The sequence below is a fragment of the Hordeum vulgare genome, chromosome 6H (assembly GCF_904849725.1).
Source record: "Hordeum vulgare subsp. vulgare chromosome 6H, MorexV3_pseudomolecules_assembly, whole genome shotgun sequence".
Classification (NCBI taxonomy): Eukaryota; Viridiplantae; Streptophyta; class Magnoliopsida; order Poales; family Poaceae; genus Hordeum; species Hordeum vulgare.
Genome location: NC_058523.1, coordinates 22100296 through 22121893, shown reverse-complemented (window position 1 = coordinate 22121893; position 21598 = coordinate 22100296). Strand labels below are relative to the sequence as shown.

The 21598-nt window shown below is 40.8% G+C and overlaps 1 protein-coding gene and 1 long non-coding RNA gene across 4 annotated transcripts; one reads left to right on the top strand and one right to left on the bottom strand.

Moving 5' to 3' along the window:
• Positions 1 to 387: 387 nt before the first annotated feature.
• LOC123402666 (DNA-directed RNA polymerases IV and V subunit 4-like) lies at positions 388 to 6462 on the top strand. Of its 3 annotated transcripts, none has more exons than XM_045096605.1 (10): positions 388 to 484; positions 3376 to 3447; positions 4258 to 4359; positions 4500 to 4607; positions 4859 to 4970; positions 5087 to 5164; positions 5277 to 5310; positions 5395 to 5463; positions 5560 to 5652; positions 6152 to 6462. In XM_045096605.1, the coding sequence occupies exons 1-9, from the start codon at positions 436 to 438 to the stop codon at positions 5632 to 5634; spliced, it is 699 nt and encodes a 232-aa protein (XP_044952540.1). In that variant the 5' UTR covers positions 388 to 435; the 3' UTR covers positions 5635 to 5652; positions 6152 to 6462. The 3 variants fall into 3 exon arrangements, with proteins under 3 accessions (XP_044952540.1, XP_044952539.1, XP_044952538.1); XM_045096604.1 differs by lacking the exon at positions 388 to 484 and adding an exon at positions 2469 to 3200 and having other exon boundaries at positions 4506 to 4607; XM_045096603.1 differs by lacking the exon at positions 388 to 484 and adding an exon at positions 2469 to 3200.
• A 7731-nt stretch (positions 6463 to 14193) lies between these two features.
• LOC123403654 lies at positions 14194 to 14513 on the bottom strand. The gene is made up of 2 exons (XR_006611528.1): positions 14423 to 14513; positions 14194 to 14333 (listed from the first exon to the last, which is right to left on the bottom strand). It is a non-coding gene; the product is annotated as an uncharacterized LOC123403654 (long non-coding RNA).
• Between the last annotated feature and the right edge of the window lie 7085 nt (positions 14514 to 21598).

Sequence of the window (21598 nt, the reverse complement as noted above, 5' to 3'; positions counted from 1 at the left end):
ATAGCGCAGATCAGGGGCCCATCAACCATAATGGATTGGACGCCCCCGATCAGGGCGCGTGGATCAAGGGTCCGGTGGACCGTTGGGCCCACACGAAAAAGATCAACCTAACAACATCATCATTTATCTTTCTTTTTTTAGATGTCATCATCATGTATCCGAGCAAGCATGGCTGTATGTTATGTTTGGGCCCTTGTGCGTGCCGGACTTATGGGCCCATAACCGATCAGAACCCAGAGCCCGACCGCAGAGCATCCCTCTCTCCCGCACTCCCCAGCCCAACTTTATAAACATCCAGGCAGAGGCAGGCCGCACTCTCACTCTCCCTCTCCTCGCGACGCCAGCGACAGCCAGCAGTGAGCGCGTGCGGCGTCGGTGCGGAGAGCGACGCGACCGACTCCCGAATCCCGATCACCACCGCCGCCGGCAGCCGCAATGGCGAACAAGGGAGGGAAAGGATCGTCGTACCCCCCGTCCAAGTCAGGTGACCCCCCTTCCGTTTTATCCCCCCTTCCCCCCTACTTTTTTTTGCGTCCATGTCTCAACCCTCGACCAACGCGGCGACCTTCGCCGGATGAAACCCCGGTGGGTTCGGGATCCTCGGGTAGGATCCGATGCGATTGGCTAGGGATTAGGGTTTGCAGAACGCCGCCGAGGGTTTTTTGCTGTCACGATTTTGGCATCCAAAGGATATGAAATTTTGGCTTCTGGAGAATGTTTGGATCCAGTTTGATCGGTGCGAGGGCTTACTGTTCAGTTGTTTATGTGGTCTTCGTCCGATTTTGTTATGGGTGTGTTATAACTGTTTTGGTTCAGGGCTTCTTTTGACTGTAGGACTTTCGGAGCAGGATTTTTTCCTAGCACAACAATGGCCTTTGGATTGTGGAATTGGATTGGATTATCTATATATGTGCGCTTGTAGAAATACATCTGGCTAATGTTTGTTACGGAATTATTAACCTTGACAACTTTGCTACTGCATTGTTGTGTCGTCTCACTCATATGTGGGTGGGTTCTTATAATTTGGTGTCTCAAGGAAAACTGGAAGAGTAGATGATTGAGTTGCTCAAAATGACAATGCATTAAACGTTGCTGGGCATTGTGGAATCACTAGCAAGCAGCCTATTAGGTTTTGGGTTTGTTTGCCTGTGAATAAGGTAACACTAAATGGATCATTTGTGTTTATGAACAAGTGCATGGCTAAATTTAGCTATTCCTAAGGGTTTTAGTCTAACAGATATATTAATGGTCCTTCCCTTCAACAAGAGAGCCAATATCCGTCGATATGTCTCGCATGCCTTCCTTGGAACAAGTTTTTGTTTATTTTGGTGCAGTTATAAGCACACACAAGCTTGGTCTGTGTATTTAAATTCCATTCTTGAGCATCTTGGTGCGGGTGTTTTCCAATTCTCCTCCCCAGAGGAAGATCAGCTGTTAATGTAGGGCATACTTGGTTGGTGACTAATTTTGTCACACTATTTCTGCCACACTTGCCTTAGCTTAATTATGTGCTCAAATTCTTAGCCTCACTTTGGATTGCTCGAGGGACTTTCACCACACTTTTTGTGTGTATGACACGTGGACTTATTTTGAACAAAAGAATCTTGCCTTAGGTGTGGCTAGAACCAAATATACACCTAACTTGGTTAAACTTGCCTAACTTGATATGTGGCAAAGTGTGGCAAGGTGTGCTGGGAACCAAGCAGGCCCGTAGTTAATCCAACCTTCACTATTTTGGTAAAGGAAAAAAAAAATCCTTGAATCAAATGTAGAACTAAACTAGAAACTGAGGCATATGCCTATTCTGAAATATGACATGTGTTATATGCTCGTGGTTCTGTGATAGTTCGCATTTTTTCGTATCTGTGTTACAATGGCTTATGACATGCCTTAAATTCTCTCTCAAGAATATACTTCTTTGGAGAGCATGATGATTTATTCCTTGCATATTTGAAGTGGTCCGAGCACTACTCGCTTGGCCAACGGAGGATTGGCTTTAACTCCTTTTACGGGGTAAGGGCCAATATGCTTGGATGTTTACCAGCAATAGGTTATCTATTTCGAAGCATCTTAGAAACACGCACTACAACATTGTTGTCTTGTTGAAATGCATGGAATGGAGTGATACATGCATCAAGTCTGCATATTGTACTGGGTATTTTTGGAATCAAATTTAAATAGCAATATTTAGCAGCACTATCGCAAGAGAACTAGTCATGAGCATGGGCGCGAGGAAGTTAGCTATCCACGTGGCAGAGCCACGACTTGGTTTCGAAATCTTAAGAGTTTCAACTCTAGCGTACCGCAACTTGTTTGAAACTGAGAGGCTTTAAGACAAAATAAAGTGAAATTATGGGGCGCAAATAAACAAAAATTGCGGGGCGCAAATAAAGTGATATTGCGGGGCACAACAGCAACAAAACAACCACCGCCTATATATCTTGAGTTATTGACCTCCATTTCCGCTTCATCCCACCTCCAACTTTCTTCCTCTTCCCTCTTCTCCAGATCTACTCCACCGCCGCCTCCCATGGCGCCTCCAGCCAGAAACCTTAATCCTAATCCGAACACTAACAACCTCGATCCTCCCTTCGACATGGGTATTCTCTTCGGGTCGGTTCCTAACCCTACGCCTACTACTGCGCCCATGTTCCCCGCCGCCGCCGGCCCGCCGCCGCCGTTTGGCCCTTACCCCCACCCCTCGGCCACCTCTCCCTTTCACAGCGTCCCCTACCTCCACCACACGCTGGATCTTCACCCCCCTATGCCCCGCCCAACCATCTCCTTCCCCATGCCCCGCCCAACCATCTCCTTCCCGTTTCCAAACATAAATGCAAACCCTAGCGTCGCCTTGCGCGGCGGCTACCTTCACTACCCGCAGGATCTCCGATACCTCATACCCTCCTCAGTCAACTCCTACAGGCGAAACCTGAACCTGAGTGTTAACCTCAGAGCTGCCTTGGGCCGCCTGCAGGATCGCCAATCTCCCATGGCCAGCTCAGGCAACTCCATCCACACACTGAACCCAAACACAAACCTGTACCTGAGGGCCAACCCCAACGCCGCCCCGCACGGCCACTACCTTCAGAACATGCAGGATATTCGACATCCCATGCCCCGCCCAGTAATATCCTCTGCCATGCCAAACCGGAGCGACAACCTCTGCACTGCCTCAGGTGCCAAAACCGAACATAATAAAGGTATTTATGTTTGACAGGGGAGTTTTTAATCTAAGCCTTTTATGGTACATTTTGTTGTTGTTCAGTTGTGTGATCCTGCTATATGATGATTGATGATTTTACAGCTTTATAAAAATGTAGCTTTCGAAGGCAAGTTTAGAGTTTGACAGATTTCTTAACTGGGTTATTCTTACAGGAGCACCGAGCAGAAGGCAGAACAATTCTAATGAAGTCGTTCACGTTTCTGATTCTGATTCTGATTCTGATGGTAATAATATTGCCCAATATCGTCATTAAACATTTTCAGGCAACAGTTTATTTATTGGACTAAATCTTTTCTATATTCAGCTCACGTTATGGTTCTTAAGATATGTTTTATGTCTGGCTACTTGGCATTCTGGGCTTGCCAAGTCACACCACACGTGTTCACTGCTGTTCTATTTAAATCTTATTTTACTACATTTATCACAGCTCTGCCCCATGAGAAAATCGTTTGGTATTTGCTTTTGTTAGAAGAATTTCACTTTCGTCTGCTAGCACGTTACAAATTATCTGTCTGACATGATCAGCATCCATTGTGTTTTATTTATCACTGTTAGAAAATTTCATTTGTACGGTTATACTCTGCTACCCTAGGGCTTAGGGCATCTTTAGCAAGAAGGTAGTAAACTTTTATGTTTGAATACTACAGAAAAAATGTCGGAAGAAAGTTATATACCATGTTTGTGGTTCCCCTTTGGTTTTGTTTGCAGATGATTCGTTGACTATTTGTTCATAGTTGATGTTATTTACCATTACATTGAGTGTGAAAGGACACTTCATATCATTTGTAGTTGAAGGCAAGACACTGTTGTTTAGTTTCACCACTTTATGGCTGTGCATAACAAATGGTAAACATTGAGGTGCTTACATTGTAACTGTTGCAGTATTTGATAGGGAAGGATATCTGATCACAGTACATAAATAAGCACTAAAATTTACTGGATTGTTCAATGAAACTGAATAAGTCATTGTGAATAATATATTGATATATAGTTGAAAATATACAAGAACCTCATATATCACTGCCTGTATTTAGATTTTTTCGAAGAAGAGGCTCCCCCCACACACTCCAAGTCAAATGGGAAAGCTTCATCTAATAACCTAAAAACTGGTGGAAAGGCTTCATCCTTTTCTAATGGTATGTATGCATCATTTTGTACTTTTGCTATACATTCATCCATTCAAGAGTGTTGCTGATAAAACTTAAAGTTCTAGTTACACAATAGATTGCTTTTCTGTGTCTTGCATATCTTTCTTTCATGTATTATGTTCTCATAGGAGAAGGTAGCAAAGGAGGGAAGGCATTTAGTGCTGGGAAAGGTGGGAAGGGCTCCACATCAAATGCAAAGCCTGCAATATCTGATGCAGAACTAAAGCTTCAGCTTGGTCAGTTCCTTCCATTGAAATGTCCTCTATTTCTCTAGAGGCTTATTTTTGTCATAGTAACCTTAATAGTAGTTAAAGTTTGGTGGTTTATGGAATTTCAGTAGGCTATTTACTTGAGAAGTTCTGTATAATGAGATTGTTAGTTTTATATCATTTGAAATGGGCACACATCTTCTATTATAATTTTCAAACGCCCTTTGTGTCTAAACGAAAAATAAGCAAGCTGATTCCCGCATAATAATTGGTTGCAGATATGTCTCCAAATTCGAGATTGTTAACGAACTGTGAAGCAGCAGAAATGTTGCAGAAAATTCACGAACATATGGCTATCTTATCAGAGGATCCGAAGATAAAAATTCCCGAGTAAGGAACATCTGTTGTTTTGATTCTGTTATGTTCCGCTAATAATTGTTTATGTGGTGTTCCAGTCAGTTAGCTTGTGTGACTTCATATTTACTCTTTTGTTCTTGCACCGGCAGGTCGTTTGACAAGGCCTTTCAATATGCAAAAGAAGAAAATCACTTCACCTCTGCGAAGTTGGTGAAAGAAATCCTGGAGTATCCTTTGTTTTGATTAAGAACTAGCATTAGATATTGCAATTGGTTACGTGGTTAAATTGTTTTGCCAAGCAACCACTTTGTAGTTAATTTCCTTGACTCGTAGCTGCAGACCCCTTAAAGACTATGGTGTTAATGATGGCGAGGTTCGTAACCCTTCTTTTCCTCTCACCTTCTTGCATCTCATTTCCCTCATTTTAACATGAAATGGCTTGTTGCACCTGTAACAGATATGCATGATAGCGAACATTGGGCCTGAGACCATTGAAGAGGTTTATGCACTCATACCGTCTCTCAAGGTCAGTGTATTTTGCTGACAGTTGGGATATATGCTATTTTATATATTACCAGGAACAGGAACTCAGTCCTGCAAAAATCCAAATTTCTTTGCACAGGCCACTAGGTCGATCAATGAAGGCAAGATTGCGGAGGCCCTTACTGCCCTCGCTAACATAAAAGCCTCCAAGTGAACTACCTCAGCTACACAGGTAATCCGGGGGTGAATCTTTGAACCACACCTCTTCCTGACCGCTCGGATTTTTAGCTCCCGGGTGCCTAGGCACCCTCTATGAACAGTAAAATCAAAAGTAATATAAAACAAAATAAGAAAAATCTGAAACTTTGCAGCATCAAAGATGATGAAATTTTGTAGGTGTTTGCAAGTTTTCATGCCAAAAAACTATTCGAGGAGCTCTACACACGGAAAATATTTCAATGCTTGAAGTTTTGAGCACTTTTAGCATTGTAATCTGAAACTTGTTTGTACATCTTTCTCTACATGATATTTTGACATAAAAACCTGTAGGAACATACAAAGTTTGATCATCGTTGATGCTGCAAAGTTTCAGATTTTTTCGATTTTGTTTTCTATTTTTTTTTATTTCACTGTTCATAGAGGGTGCCTAGGCACCCGGGAGCTATCACACCTTTCTCCTTTTTTAATGACCTAAATTTCTGAATGAGTCTTAATCTTAAACATATATGCAGCTGCTCAGGCAAAGAAGAATCCGCAATGGGGGTCTCTGTGGTGTATGGATGTTAACCGAAATCGACTTCTTTCTTTTAAGGGTGGAAATCAAGTTGTGTGTATGTGGAAACCGTAGTATGCATCCGTGTGCCAGCTCTAGGTTTGATGGTTGAACTTCGAATTTTGGAAATTAGCTGCAGGTTTAGCTAAGTGGTTGAAGTGATGTACTGTGAAATTGCAAGTGGTACCCTATGGTCTGGCTTGCCTGAACGATGAAAACTTATTGTTGTGGCCTGTGTGTTTATGCATCTTAGATCTGCTTGTCCGTTCACTTTTCTGTGACTCGTATTCTTCTGGGTCTAGATTTTACTTCTAATTCGGGAAGTAATATATTTTGCAGAGCTGTTCGAATCCTATGCACGGCTGCTCTGGTAGGGCAGGTTGAATTCGTAGGTTCAGCTGTTTTAGCTAGAACGATTAACAATCCAACATAAAACCTACTCCCTCCGTCCCAAATTAAGTGACTCAAAAATGGACGGAGGGAGTATTTTATTTGATGTGTAGTTTTAGCAGTTTTAGGTCTCCTTTGATTCTTAAACTCGTTCTGCAAATTTAAAGCGGGACGAGTTTAGAGGATCTGTTCAGCGCCAGAGTCCTTGCGGTGATGCAAATTTTCTGGAGTTTTCCAAATTCTTGATTTTCAACAATATAAGCCGAATATAATCACAATATAAATTAAACAAATGATCCAAAAGGAAATTCACAATACAACAATCGTCTTCCCAAGAACAATCGTCGGAATTCAAATAGTTATTATAACAATAAATTTTTTATATGCACTAAACCCAAGCAAACCGGCGGCATTCCTTTTGTTGGTGAAAAAACGGTAATTTGCCTTGCAAGCTTCAATGATGCAAACAAAAAGATGGCCTACACATTCGATATTGCCTACGAAAAAGGTGAGGCGAATATGTCGGTACCTCGATGGAGTAGTCCTTCATGAGCAGCTCATCACTGAGAGCTCGGTTGCCCATAATGCATAGCCGGCCAACCATGGATCCGCCACGGTTTTTCTTTGGACCCCTTTCAAATTTGTCCATGAGATGCACCAACATTAGGTTGTCGATATCATCGTCCAATATCATCTCTTCTATGTACGAATCATCCAACAAAGACGAACTCCATTACATCTAAAAAATGCACGCCCATGAATTTTTCATGAATCTCACCTCCGAAATTGAATAAAAAAATCAGCGGGCATTAATCATACCTCTTCCCCCGAAGCATAGCTGGCCGCCCCTTTCTTCTCTATTGCCGGTCAAAGCAAAGTGACCAAGCCTTTATCCCCCCTCTAGACGAAGCAAAGCAGATGGATACTATTCCTCTGGTGCATGCGACTGTCTCTCAGGCGATTCCGAGGTTCACTGGCGCAACAACCAAGCGGATCCACCGCCTAAAAGGCACCCTGCCAAGCTCCGAGGCGGATCCATGGCGCGAGCGGCGGCCGCTAGCCCATGGAGACAAAAGGGCACCCTGTCCTCCAAATTTGGTGTAATAGGTGCGACGCTAGGTGGCGAAGCGAATGGATGGTGCGAGATAGCCTGGGGTAGAACGAACCGGCGAGGAGATGCGGCGGCGGCGGCGAGTGAGACAAGAATGAAAGTGGGCAATAATTTATTTCACAGCAAGGATACGAGAAATGAGAAAAAGAGGGATGGCTCCTGTAAATATGGTAAAAACGGCATGCACTATGCAGCTCCCGCAAAAATGTTAACGTGAAGGGCAATTTTGTGGGATCTGTGCGGGGCCGACAAAACACATCCATCCGCTAAATCAGCGGTAAATTTGTCGGATGACCCGGTTTGCACGATCTGCTGAAGATGCTTCTAGGAATATCTGATATGTTGTTATTCCTGTAGTTTAGTGATTTTATACCATGCAGAGGGCATGACCCCGATCTTGTGTTTATTATAATTGTTTGTTTTGAGAATAGTATAAATCAAAGGGACCCTCGGCTAAGTAGATTGTTTTCTTTTTGCGGGTGAAAATTGTATTGATCAAGTAGTAGGAAGGCTACAATATGAATTACAAAATTCAATAACTTCCGATAGGTCAGAATTTAATTAAATAATGGGTTCTTTCTTAACTTCTAGATAATTTCGCTAAGAAATCACTAACACTATTTTGGCTATACTTAACGTGGGTAACGGAGGTCTCATAGAGTTCCCTGAAGAGCTTAATCTCACGCGCCAAAGAAGCAAAAATGGACCTATTCGTGTTATCATCGATGAACATGATTACTGCCTCTAAAGAATCTATATCCACCTGAATGGGAAGCTCGGTTTTGTGTAAAGCAATAGATAGACCTCCCATGCAACAGAAAGTTCGGATTTAAGATTATTCTTGCATGTGAAAAGTATTCTGCATGAAGAGAATATAATACCGATAATTATTGAGGAAGAAAAATGGGATGCCTTCGAGGCATCCCCAAACTTAGATGTTTGAGTCTCCTTGAATATTTATTTGGGGTGCCTTGGAAATCTCCAAGCTTGAACTCTTGTCTCTCCTTATTCTTTTTATATCGATATCTCCTCGATCTCTGAACACTTCATCAACACAAAATTTAACAGAACTTTTATTAAAAATGTTAGTACATATAACATCAAATCCCATCATGTCCCGCCATTACATTATTGTATAATTATAATATAACATTACCTACTACATGCTATCACAATTCAGTGGCACCAAAGTCAATGTGACTCAACTAGAATTCAAATATAAGCAAACAAAAAAACTATAACAGCAATATGTGAAAAACAGGATAGTCTGTAAAGATGTAAATGAAATATATACTTCTGTACCTCAAAAATTATAAAAAATTAGCAAGTAGTAAACAATTGTATAAAAGTACCGTGTAAAAAATTGAGTTTTTGTTTACGTTCTAGTAAAATAGGAAAAATTAAACACTACAACCAAAGTTTATGTTTTTAGACAACACATATCAAACAAGCAATTTAAACATCCTAAAAGTAAGCTTTCCACATTATTTTTATAATACAATGAATTTGTACAAGGGGATAATTATTTTTGTTGAAAAGTTGTTGTAATCAAGATTCACAAAGTTTCCATGGGCATGAACAAAAGATCAAGGATGTCCCCCACTTCTCATCTTTCTCACTTTCACTTTTCTTTTTGAAAATGTTTTAAGTTCCCCATTTTTTTGTTTTTAATTATTTTAAGAGCACACAACATAATATGATTCTCTAAAACTTTCGAGTTGTCTCCTGGTAGCACTTTCTTTAAAGCCATTTAGGCTAGATACATAGTGGTCAAGTCATTGATCCACCCGGATCCAAGGTATATCAAAGCCAATTTTAATTAACAATGATTTGTAATTTAGTAGTGAGCACAAAGCAACATATATCATGTAAGAACGAAGTCTAACTCTGTTCATATGCATTGGCATATAATAGAAGAACAATTCATTCACACAAAGTAAATGTTAGCATAAGTAGTTTCTTGCAATTTTATCGTGTTGGAAACATAGGGAGTTGAAGATTTGGTTCCTCTCTCATAATAATTCCAAGTAGGGGCAGCAAGAACGTGCATATTATATCCATTAAAATCATCATGTGTAATGGTAAAGCGCAGTCCATCAATATAATCCTTAATAAGTATAAACTTCTCCGATATAGTGTAGTTGAGAGAATTCAAAAAGATAATAGGACTATCATGTGTGGGTGCAATAGCAACAATTTAATTCTTAAAATAAGGAACTATACAAAGTTCATCTCCATAAGCATCATTCATATTGGCATCATCACCACAAGCATAGCAAGCATCAGTTTCATCAGAAAGTGGTATTTCAAATGAATCCAAGGGATCATAGCAATCATCTTAGCATTCATCCTTTGGTAAGCACGAAAGGAAATTATAAAATATATGAGTTGAAGAGTTACTCTCATTAGAAGGTGGGTACGGATGATCAATCCGCTCTTCCTCCTTTTATTTTTTTCTCTCTTCCTCGTCTTTTTCATCTAATGAGCTTAAAGTTTCATCAATTCTTCTACCACAGATTCATGCGGAATATAGGCTATTCTTGGGCAGTGGATACTTTCTCAATAAAGTTATAAATATAGGCATTGTATTCATAATTAACGTAGCAATATTTAAGTATATCATAATTTTCAGATCTGTAAACAACATCATCATATTTATTACACTTCTCAACCAGAAATTCAATTTCATAAGCACCCTTAAAAGTAATAAATTCTTCTATTTGTTTCACATCATGGTAACTACCATTATCATAAGAAGCCAAGGTTTCATTATCATTAAACTGAAATTAAAAGGGAAGCCGTGGAGCCTTCATCTTAGAGCAACAAGTATAATCACATCCCAAGCATAAATTCCAAGCATACCAGCGCAACCTTTTAATTTGATCCCATAAGAGTTTCCTTTTTTGAGACAAGCGGTAATCCCTAAAGTATCCCACGTGATCTAAAGTATCTTCCATTATCAAGTTGAATGGAGATTTATCAGGATTATCAAAGTAGTATTTAATATTTTCCACATAACCATCATCGAGGATTTTAGGAGGTTCCCCATCTCCATGAGTTGCAAGTATAACTATATTTTTTGGTATTTTGTGTTCCATATCCATAACTAAAGATAGAGAACAACTTAGCACAAAAAATAAAATATACTTAGTGATGGAAAATAAATTCTACTTAGTGAGAAAACAAACAAGCACACACAAGAATATTCACCCCACACTATTGATCCCCAGCAACGGCTCCAGAAAAAGGTCTTGATAACCCACAAGTATAGGAGATCAACTGTAGCCTTTATCGACAAGTAAGAGTGTCAAACCCAATGATAAGCTAAAGATAGAATTAGTATTCCCTTCAAGTTCTATCGACCATGGATAGAACTCTACCAATACTTAACGTTCATTTTACCTAGAAAAAGAATAAAACTACTTTGTAGATGTGAAAGGATAGGTTTGCAAGAATAAAACTAGGAGTACTTAGCTAGAATAAAACTACAAATAATTTGCAATATAATAAAATTTAGTTGTTTAGCAGAAAGCTTTTTGTAATACAAGAGAAAGATTTCTTCATAGGCAATTGAATATAAAATGATAGATACTTGTCATATGCAATGAGGGAGAGGCATACACCAACACACTTTTCGTACTTGAATCATATGAACTTCTGACTGGAACTCTAGCAAGCATCCATAACTACTAAAGATCATTAAGGTAAAACACAACCACAGAATTAAGTAACAAGTCCTCTTTACTCTCATACGCAACAACTACCTTACTCGGGTTTGTGTTTCAGTTACTCACGTAACCCACTATAAGCAAATTATGAACGTACTGCAGCACCCTACATCAGTTTCCACATGCTTTCATGACATGGAGGGCACCATAGGACAATACCATATTAACACACAACTCATATCAATCACACCATACCATAATTTACACGTAAGACAAAATAAATCTACTCAAACATAATAGGATAGCCACACATGATTGGGTAATACTATATAGCATTAAGAACCATGTTTAAATATATATTACAACATAAAAGAGGTGTTACACCACGACATAGAGGGGGAGAGAGTTTGTGGTGATGACGACGAAGTTGTTGGTGTAGATCGCCGTCATGACAGTTGCCCCCTCTGCGCTCCGGTGCCCCCAGGAGAGATGGGGAGAGAGCTCCCCTCCTTCTTATTATTCTTCCTTGGTATCCACCTAGATGGGAGGAGGGTTTCCCCTCTGGTCCATGGCCACCATGGCTCCGAGAGGGCAGGAGCCCCTCCGAGATTGGATCTCTCTCTCTGTTTCTTTTTTGTTTTCGTGTTTTGCTTTTTAGTGTTTCACCGTTTATTAAATATTCGGGGATTTTTAATGCCGATTGGGATGAAAATTTGAGGATATTTTTTCTCGGGAAATTATCTTTGCTGTAGCGAAATAAGGGCTCCAACCGACTCACAAGGCAACACGATGCGTTGGATTGCCTTGTGACCAGCTCGGGAACCGTCTTGCATTGATTCTTCTTCCCAAAAATCACATATATTCCCAAATAATTTTCTGTAAAATTTTATCGCGTTTGGACTCCGTTGGATTTTCTCTCAGACATGCAAAAACAATAGAAACTAGCACTGGGACTGGGTCAATATGTTAGTCCAAGAAAATCATATAAATTGTTGCCAAAAGTATATAAAATTGTATAATAATGGCATGAAACATCCAAAAGCATTAGGTTGTCGATATCGTCGTCCAATATCATCTCTTCTATGTTCGAATTGTCCAATGAAGATGGACTCCAATCCATCTAAAATAATGCACGCCCATGAATTTTTTATGAATCTCACCAGTCGAAATTGAATCAAAAGATCAACGGGCATTGACCATACCTTCCGAAGCAAAGCTAGCCGCGACTTTCTTCTCCGTTGTTGGTCGAAGCAAGGCGACCAAGCCTTTCGTATCCCCCTCTGGCCGAAGAAAAGAAGATGAATACTATTCCTCTGGTGCGTGCGACTGTCTCTTGGGCGATTCTGAGATTCATTGGCACACCAACCAAGCGGATCCACCACCTACACGGCCGCATGCCAAGCTTTGGGGCGGATCCATGGTGCAGCCGGCGGCTAGCCCGCGGAGACAAATGGGCACCCCGACCTCCAAATTTAGTGTAATGGGTGCGACTCAGGGTGGCGGATCTAATGGACGGCATGGGACTGCCGGGGTAGAACAAACCGACGGGGAGTTGCGGCAGTGGCGGCGGCGAGTGTGGCAAGAACGAAAGTGGGCGAAAATCTATTTCACAACAAGGATATGGGAAACCAGAAAAAGAGGGGTGGCTTTGTAGATATGGCAAAAACTCCTCGCACTATGCAGCTCCCGCAAAAAAGTTTACGTGACGGGTGATTTTGTGGGATCTGTGCAGGGTCGAAAGAATGCACCTATCCGCTAAATCAGTGGTTAAATTGTCGGATGACCCGGTTTGCACGATCTGCTAGAGATGCTCCTAGGAATATTTGGTATGTTGTTATTCCTGTAGTTTAGTGATTTTATACGATGCAGAGGGCATGACCCCGATCTTGTGTTTATTACAATTCTTTGTTTTGAGAATTGTATAAATCAAAGGATTCCTCAGCTAAGCAGATTGTTTTCTTTTTGCGGTTGAAAATTGTACTGATCAAGTAGTAGGAAGGCTGCAGTCTGAATTACAAAGTTTAATAATCTCTAACAGGCCAGAATTTAATTAAATAATGGTTCTTTCTTCACTTCTAGCGAATTTTGGTAAGAAATCACTAACACTATTTTAGATATGCTTAATGTGGGTAACGGAGGTCTCACAGAGTTTCGTGAGGCTCTGTTCGGTACGGGTGTATTTTCACACCCAATACACTTGAGGATTGGAGGGGATTCGTGATCCCCTCCCCTCCACCAAATCCCCTCAATTCCCCAATAATCCCCCACCGTAGACCTTATTTGGTACTAGAGTTTTCTAGTTTCATGTGTTCATACAACAACATAGTATAAGTTGCAATAGCTGTCCTACATTATGATAAGATTTAAAATCAAATCTTTGTTGTGCCAACGGCAACAACAAAACTGTAGGTACCCTCAGCTGTATGCCCTGCAAAATGCATGTAAGTAACCAAACAATACGTAGAGTTAAGAGTTAAGAGGAAGCAACAAAAGTTCGTAAACTTACCATCATAGAGTTCTCCTAGCAAGTCAAAGAGAGGAAAAGATTTCTTCCTGAATTTCCCGATACTTGGATATGACTACAAAGAACCAGAGTAATAGATGAGTATTAGCATGGTATAAATTTGTAACCATATCGAAGGGTGGAATTAAAGAACTTACAATCATCAGATTGTCCCAAAGATCGGTGTCAGCTTCGATCATACATCTTTTGTCATCCCAGCCAACACCGCTTTGCTTTCGGGCTTCTTTTAACATCATATATTCTCTTTTGAGCTCCTTCTCCTTATCTTGAATTTGAGACTTTGAGAACTTCACATGTTTGTGTTTTGCATGGAATTTTGTCACCATCAAGTTCCAAGTTTCCTTGCTCCATCCATTTTGCCCTCGGTGGTAAGGAGTATCGTGCTCCATAAGTATCTCCACCAGACCTTTTTCAAGTCCCAAACTCCATTGTGCTCTTTGTTTCACAACTACACAAGCCAATTAAAGCACAAGGTCTATTGGCTAACTGTCTTCAATTAAAATACTATTGGTCTTGTACTGACAAAAAAAAGAATACCTTTTGGAGAACTCTTTTTGTTAACCTTTGGTGAATCCATTTTAACACCAAGAAGTCCTTTCTTTCTTAATAACGCAGCAGCCTGCGCCAAGTTGAATTTGGGAGATCCTTTTGCGTACATATCTGTTGAGATAAAACAAATTAACACACAAACTAAAGACACTTAATCATTTGAATTAGAAAAAGACAATTACATCCACAAACTTACAAAGAGTTAGTTATGTGGGAAATCATTCCACATTTGCATTGCAATTTCATCTTGCAAAGCATTGCCTTGGGTGTTATTCCCTTGGTAGTTATCATTATCATTGGGTAAATTGACAAAATCAGCCAGAGGTATGTTATCTGGTTGGTTTTCAAGTCATTCCTCATCACCAGCATGCAATTTGATGATGCTATGAAAGATTGCGGTAGCTGCTGGAATCCTCGCTTGGTTCCTAATTGAATGTAATGTCCCGACATTGAGAATCGGGAATCGCTTCTTCAGAACTCCTAGGGTCCTTTCTACATGATTTCGCAACAAAGCATGTCGAAGATTGTATAATTCTCTATGGTTTTGTGGACGATGGTGGCCATGCCCAAATTCATTCAAGTGGTATCTCACACCCCGATACGGTGCAAGGAAGGATGTGGTGTTTGCGTAACCACCATCGACGAGGTAAAACTTTCCATCGGGTACTTTAAATCCAGAGTTCATTGCAGATCGAAGAACCCTAGCATCTGTTGCAGACCCCTCCCATCCACATGATATAAATGTGATCTTCAAGTCAAAATCACATGCAATCATTACGTTTTGGCTCAGGGTGCCCTTTCTATTCCGAAAAGGTGCAGCACTCTCAAGCACAATGGTAATAGGAACATGGGATCCATCGATAGCACCTATACAATTCTGTAAAAAAAACAGATTTGCTAATTAACTTTTGACATTTTAATGGAGAAAGGTAAGGAATTTTTGAAGTGTCAAGATAAGAACCTTGAAGTATGGATAGAATCGTTCACCGGTAGCAATTACTGGATGTGGTTCGTCAATGCGTGAAGGCTCCACAAAGCGAGTACATAGGGCAGGGATGATATCAAAGAACTCGTTGATGTACTCATGAAAGGTGGATCCACTATGCCTGAACTCCAGTTGCATATCTTCATATGATGAATCATGTGACAACATGTACAGGAAGAATGCTAACTTCTCCTCCACCTTGAGTCTTGTGTCTTTTATCAATTCTTTCCTTCTAAGATATGATGCTAAAGACTTAAAGATGTATGGTTCCATCCTAAAAGCTACCAAGCAATTCTTCACATGTCCTTCAAGAAGTTCGTCAACACGTTGCTTGCCATAAAGGATCGAGCTATGCCTTTGTTTTTTTTCACCCCGTCCTCTACTGTCCATTAAGTACGACTGCAATAATGGAAGGATGAAAAGAACCATCTCATCATCATCTTCCTCTCTTCTCTTCCTAATATGATCTAGACCCCGTGACTTCATTTCAAAACTAATACCGAAGCAATCAAGAAACAATGACAAGAATTAGAAAGCTAACAAGAATTAGAGAGCTAACAAGCCCTAGTAAATACAAGGCATACCAAACTTTGGCATCTTAACGGGATCCCACGAAGGTGGCGACTCGTCCACTCCCACTATAAACCAAGGCTTGGGTACCTATAAAAAAACAAAACTTTTGGTCTAAGGTATAAAAAAACAAAACAGCAACATAATAAGAAGTGCATACACCACTCACTCACTCACATAAAAACAAAACAGCAACATAAAAACAAAACAGCAACATACGTGTAAAAAAACAAAACAGTACCATAGCTCACAAGACAACCCACTCACTCACTCACTCACACCAGGAGCATCAAAGTGTATCGTGGGTGTATTCATGCATGACAGCCAAAACGCAATAAGAAACACTAGAGTTCATCAGTGATCTACTACAGGAGAAGTTGTTGCTGCTGCTGCTTCAGTGACCGCAGAGGTAAGAGAATTCAACTTGTTTTTGTTTAGTTTCTGTCAAGTATACCATGTAGTTTTTGCGCAAAGTGGTAGCTCAGCACGCCGCACTCTGATCAGCACGTCGACATGTAATTCAGCTTGTTTTTTGTTTAGTACCTGTCGCTCAGGCGGCTTTGCCGCTTTACATCCAGGCCTCTGAATCTTAACTAGAAGCTGCACCCCAACCCGCTACATCCCTGTACCCACAACCCGCAATCAAAAGCTCGATTCGACAGCTGCTGCCGGTAAGTGCATCTTAACTAGAAGCTGCACCCCAAAGCTTCTACTACTAACCGAATGCAAGAACCTGATTTAAATGCTCGGAGCACCTACTACTAACCGAAGGCTGTCAAAGAATCATAGGAGCACCGGACTGCCGTCGGGATCTGATAGGGGCTGAGGTGGAACCCTACGCAGAGGGGAGGGGAGGGGTGAGGTGAAACTAGTCCATATCGGCGAAAATGACACGTTTTCGGAAGGATCTGCCGTCGGAGCGCGGACGGCAGCAGCAACAGAGGCCAAGATCCAAGAGGCCTCGACGCGGACGGCAGCGGCAGCGGCAATGACGACGTCGAGAGCCAAGAGGCCTCGGGATCTGAGGCAGCATCTGGCTCGGCTTGGACGGAGTTGAGGAAGAGAGCAAACCGGCGGTGAACTACAGGAGGGAGGAGGGAGAAATTTCACGAGGGTTAGGTCATGTCTCCTCTCACACGAATACTGGAGGGTTTGCGGTGTAATTTTCGGGATGGGCCGGTCCAATACCGTGGTACCGAATGGGCCTGCTGGGAATTTTCGGGATTACTATACCGACCGGTAAAATGCCCGTTGAAGCCTGCAAATACACCAGAGCCGAACGAGGCCCGAAGAGCTTAATCTCACACACCAAAGAAGAAAAAATTGACCTGTTCGTGTTATCATCGTTGAACATAATTACTGCCTCTAAAGAATCCATATCCACCTGAATGGGAACCTTGATTCTATGTAAAGCAATAGATAGACCTTCCATGTAACAAAAAGTTCATATTTAACAGTATTCTTGCATGAGAAAAGTATTATGCATGAAGAGAATATAATTAAGGACAATATAACCGCACCTAATCCCTGCCCTCACAGTGATTTGCGTTTTGGGCCGTCCGCTTATGCGATCTGGACATTCGTGGCCATCAGATCTCGTGTACAAAGCGTTTTGTCCCGCAGTATGTTTAATCTGGCCCAGCTGTCCTGTGGGCTGCTGCTCCAGAGGCCGAAATGTAGGCCTTTGGTGCATTGGGCCGTCAGCCCATTCCAGCGCTAAAGTTGGTCCGTTGGGCTTGCGCCATAAAGAGGAGCGATCGCGTCCAATTCTTCCAGCTCCGATTCGTTCGCCTCAAGAAAAAAAATGTCGTCCTGATTCGAGGAGGGGCAAAGAGATAGCGCCGCCGCCGGCGACACTGGTGATGCCTGCCGTCAAACGGAAACCTCCATCTCTCCCTGCATCTCATCTCTCCTGGCAAGCCCGTGCCTAGGTTATCTCGTCTTCTCCTTACTTCCCCTCTGGTGCCCTCCGGAGCGCAACTTGGAGCGGCAACCCCCACCACGATCCGCTTCGTCCTCCCTTCACCGAGTCATCCAGGCGGCCATGGTGTCTGCATGTGCGTTTAGGTACGTACGCCGTATACACGAACCCCCCTCCCCCGCTGCTGGTTGCTCTGGACAACCTGTGTTGACTGTTGGCTTTCCCTGGTTGGTGTGGTTATGTACCTGAGATCAATTTGTGCGTGGCTTCGAGTAGCATATAACCTGGTTAGAGTAAAACTGTCCTAGCTGGATTTTGGAAGGGATCTTTCTAGCGACAACGGAGGATTTCCCATGGACCAGGGAGAAAAGGAGGGACCCTATTCTCCCCAGCATCCTCACTTGTGAAGCCAAATGAATCTGCGGAAGGTACAAGTTTTCCAAGTCTATTTTCCTTACAGTTGAACACAAATGCCCAAGTAAATACTTCCCTAAAAAAAGTAAATACGGATCAGCTTTTATCATGAGCTTACTTAGGCATTTGTGTTAAATTAATTATTCCTATTGTGCCTACATTACATGCTTTTCTATTTCAAATGTTGTGAGCAAACAGAGCTTTTGCATAAGATGAACATATATCTAATATCTGAAGAAGTATGTGATAATATTGCTCATAACTAATTAGGTTTTCTCATTGTGAGAAACCCTTTATTTTTCCAGAATTTGCAGGCCATAGAAGTTCATATCTGATTAGTTAAAGATAAGCAGCCTTCTTGTTCATTTTAGGTATGCCGGTCTTGGTGTTTGTAGAGTTGAATGGATTAACCTAACTAGACCTAAGTTTGCATCTATATATGTTCTGTCGCGGTGAAGTTATGCATTTTTGCGTATTTCTCCCTTGGGTGTCAATTGTCAAGTTCTATCACAGACAAAATCATTGGTGTTTTCCTAGTAGGGGATTATCATTTTGTAGGTAATATATTTATGCAAGAAAATAAACTGATTTTAAGTATTCAAGTAGAGACTTGGCCTCTCAATAAACAAACTTTATTCTAGAAAATGTCAACCAATCTTTCTCTTTGGCTGTAGACTTGAACCACTCTATAACATCGAATAAACAAGAGATGAACTTCTCAGGCGGTCAGTTTAATCGGAGTGAGGCGATGCTTGCTTTGACGATCGATTCAGGTCTCCTCCCATGCACATATAGGCTCCTTGCTGCGGTGCTGGAGACCAGCAAAAGCATGGAGTGGATTGGTTGTTAGATCCATCGCCAACTCGAGCGAACACCGTACTGGGCAGGTGCCATGGTGGCCGGTGCTTGCGTCACGGGCAACAACGAGCACCTCCGGCTGCTGATCGTCAGTGTCATAGAAGCCCCCTCACTCGAGTGCATGTGTGTCACTCAACCATTCCTGTAGCTTCAAGGACACTTCAATCGACTATCTTTGCACCCTTTCTTATCTCCATATCTGGCCAGTCATCTGTTTGATGAAATGTACAAATCAGTTTTCCTCTTGGATATCTATGTATGCAATCTTTGAAGTCTTCAATTCATGAAAGCGAACATTGAAAATGTGCATGTTATTATTGGCAAATACACCGTTAAATAATAATCGTCTGCAACTTTATTCAGAATGTATTAGTTACCTACATATAGCAGATAAAAACACTTAGTGCATCCTGTACCCCCTCACCCCCTCACTTCACTAAACATTTCAAAAAGTTCCCATGCCAAAATGTCAAAACATTGTATTGTAGTATGTGCTCTCTCTTTTTGCCAAAGAAAACAAAGTGTATTTTGATCATATAGTCCCAAATATGAAGCACACTTACTTTTCAGGGTTTAACTATCACTAGTGGAAAACGGGCCTTTGGCCAGGACCATTTAGTCCCGGCCTGCCTCTGGGCCGGGACTAAAGGCCCGACCACATCGCCCCAATTCTCAATGCCTCCCTCGAGGCTTTAGTCCCGGCCCGTAAGGAGCCTTTAGTCCCGGTTCGTGTCCCAAACTTAGATTGATGTTCATTAAACTGAACAAAAAACATATCCTGCCATACTACCCCAATACTTATTTGCAAGGAAACTGAAGTTTCTCTCTTTTATTGCTAACAAATAGTTTAATAGATGCACATTGTATTGAAGAAAGTTATATATTTAAGAAAATTCTAAATAGATGGGTGCGGCAATGCACGCCATCAATGATCTAGTACTGATAATTATTGAGGAAGAAAGATGGGATGCCTTTTGGGCATCCCCAAACTTAGATGTTTGAGTCTCCTTGAATAATTATTTGGGGTGCCTTGGAAATCTCCAAGCTTGAACTCTTGTCTCCCCTTATTCTTTTCACATCGATACCTCCTCGATCTTTGAACTATTCATTCGCACAAAATTTAACAGAACTTTATTAAAAATGTTAGTACATATAACATCAAATCCCATCATGTCCTGCCATAACATTATTGTATAATTATAATATAACATTACCTACTATATGCAATCACAATTAAATGGCACCAAAGTCAATGTGGCTCAAAAAGAATTCAAACATAAGCAAACAATAAACTATAACAGCAATATATTAAAAACAAGATAGTCTGTAAACATGTAAATGAAATATATACTTGTGCAACTCAAAAAATTCTGAAAAAATAGGTTGTCGTAAACAGTTTGTATAAACGTATTTTTTACGTTCCAGTAAAATAGGAAAAATTAAACACTACAACCAAAGTTTCTACTTTTACACAATACATATGAAACAAGAAATCTAAACATCCTAAAGGTAATCTTTGCACAATATTTATATAGTACAATTGATTTGTACAAGGCAATAATTATTTTTGTTGAAAAGTTGATGTAATCAAGATTGGCAAAGTTTCCATGGGCATGAACAAAAGATCAAGGACGTCCCACACTTCTCATATTTCTCGCTTTTACTTTTCTTTTTGAAAATATTTTAAGTTCCCCGTTTTTTGTTGTTGATTATTTTAAGAGCAAACAATAGAATAAAATGATTCTCTAAAATTTCTAGGATGTCTCCGAGGCAACGCTTCTTTAAAGCCATTTAGGCTAGGCACACAGTGCTCAAGTAATTGATCCACCCGGATCCCAAGGTATATCAAAGCCAATTTGAATTAACAATGATTTGTAATTTAGTAGTGAGCACAAAGCAACATATATCATGTAACAACGAAGTCTAACTCTCATGATATGCATTGGCATATCATAGAAGAAAAATGCATTCACACAAAGTAAAGGTCCATATATAGCATAAGTAGTTTCTTGTAATTTTACCGTGTTGGAAACATAGAGAGCTGAAGATTTGGTTCCTCTCTCATAATAATTGCAAGTAGGAGAAACAAGCATGTGCGTATATCCATTAAAATCATGATGTGTAATGGTAAAACGCAATCCATCAATATAATCCTTAATAAGTGCAAACTTCTGCGATATAGTGTAGTTGGGAGAATTCAAAAAGATAATAGGACTATCATGTGTGGGTGCAATAGAAAGAATTTCATTTTTAAAATAAGGAACTATAGATAGTTCATCTCCATAAGCATCATTCATATTGGCATCAGGGCCACAAGCATAGCACACATCAATTTAATCAAAAAGTGGTATTTCAAAGGGACCGTAGCAATCATCATAGCATTCATACTTCGGTAAGCATGAAGTTAAATTATACA

Bases quoted from the DNA above. Each gene is read 5' to 3' on its own strand.
- LOC123402666 (XM_045096603.1), top strand. From the start codon at position 2,531: ATGGCGCCTCCAGCCAGAAACCTTAATCCTAATCCGAACACTAACAAC. The intron at 4,360-4,499 runs GTATGTATGCAT...ATGTTCTCATAG, and splicing joins GGCTTCATCCTTTTCTAATG to GAGAAGGTAGCAAAGGAGGG. The intron at 5,165-5,276 runs GTATCCTTTGTT...TCGTAGCTGCAG, and splicing joins TTGGTGAAAGAAATCCTGGA to ACCCCTTAAAGACTATGGTG.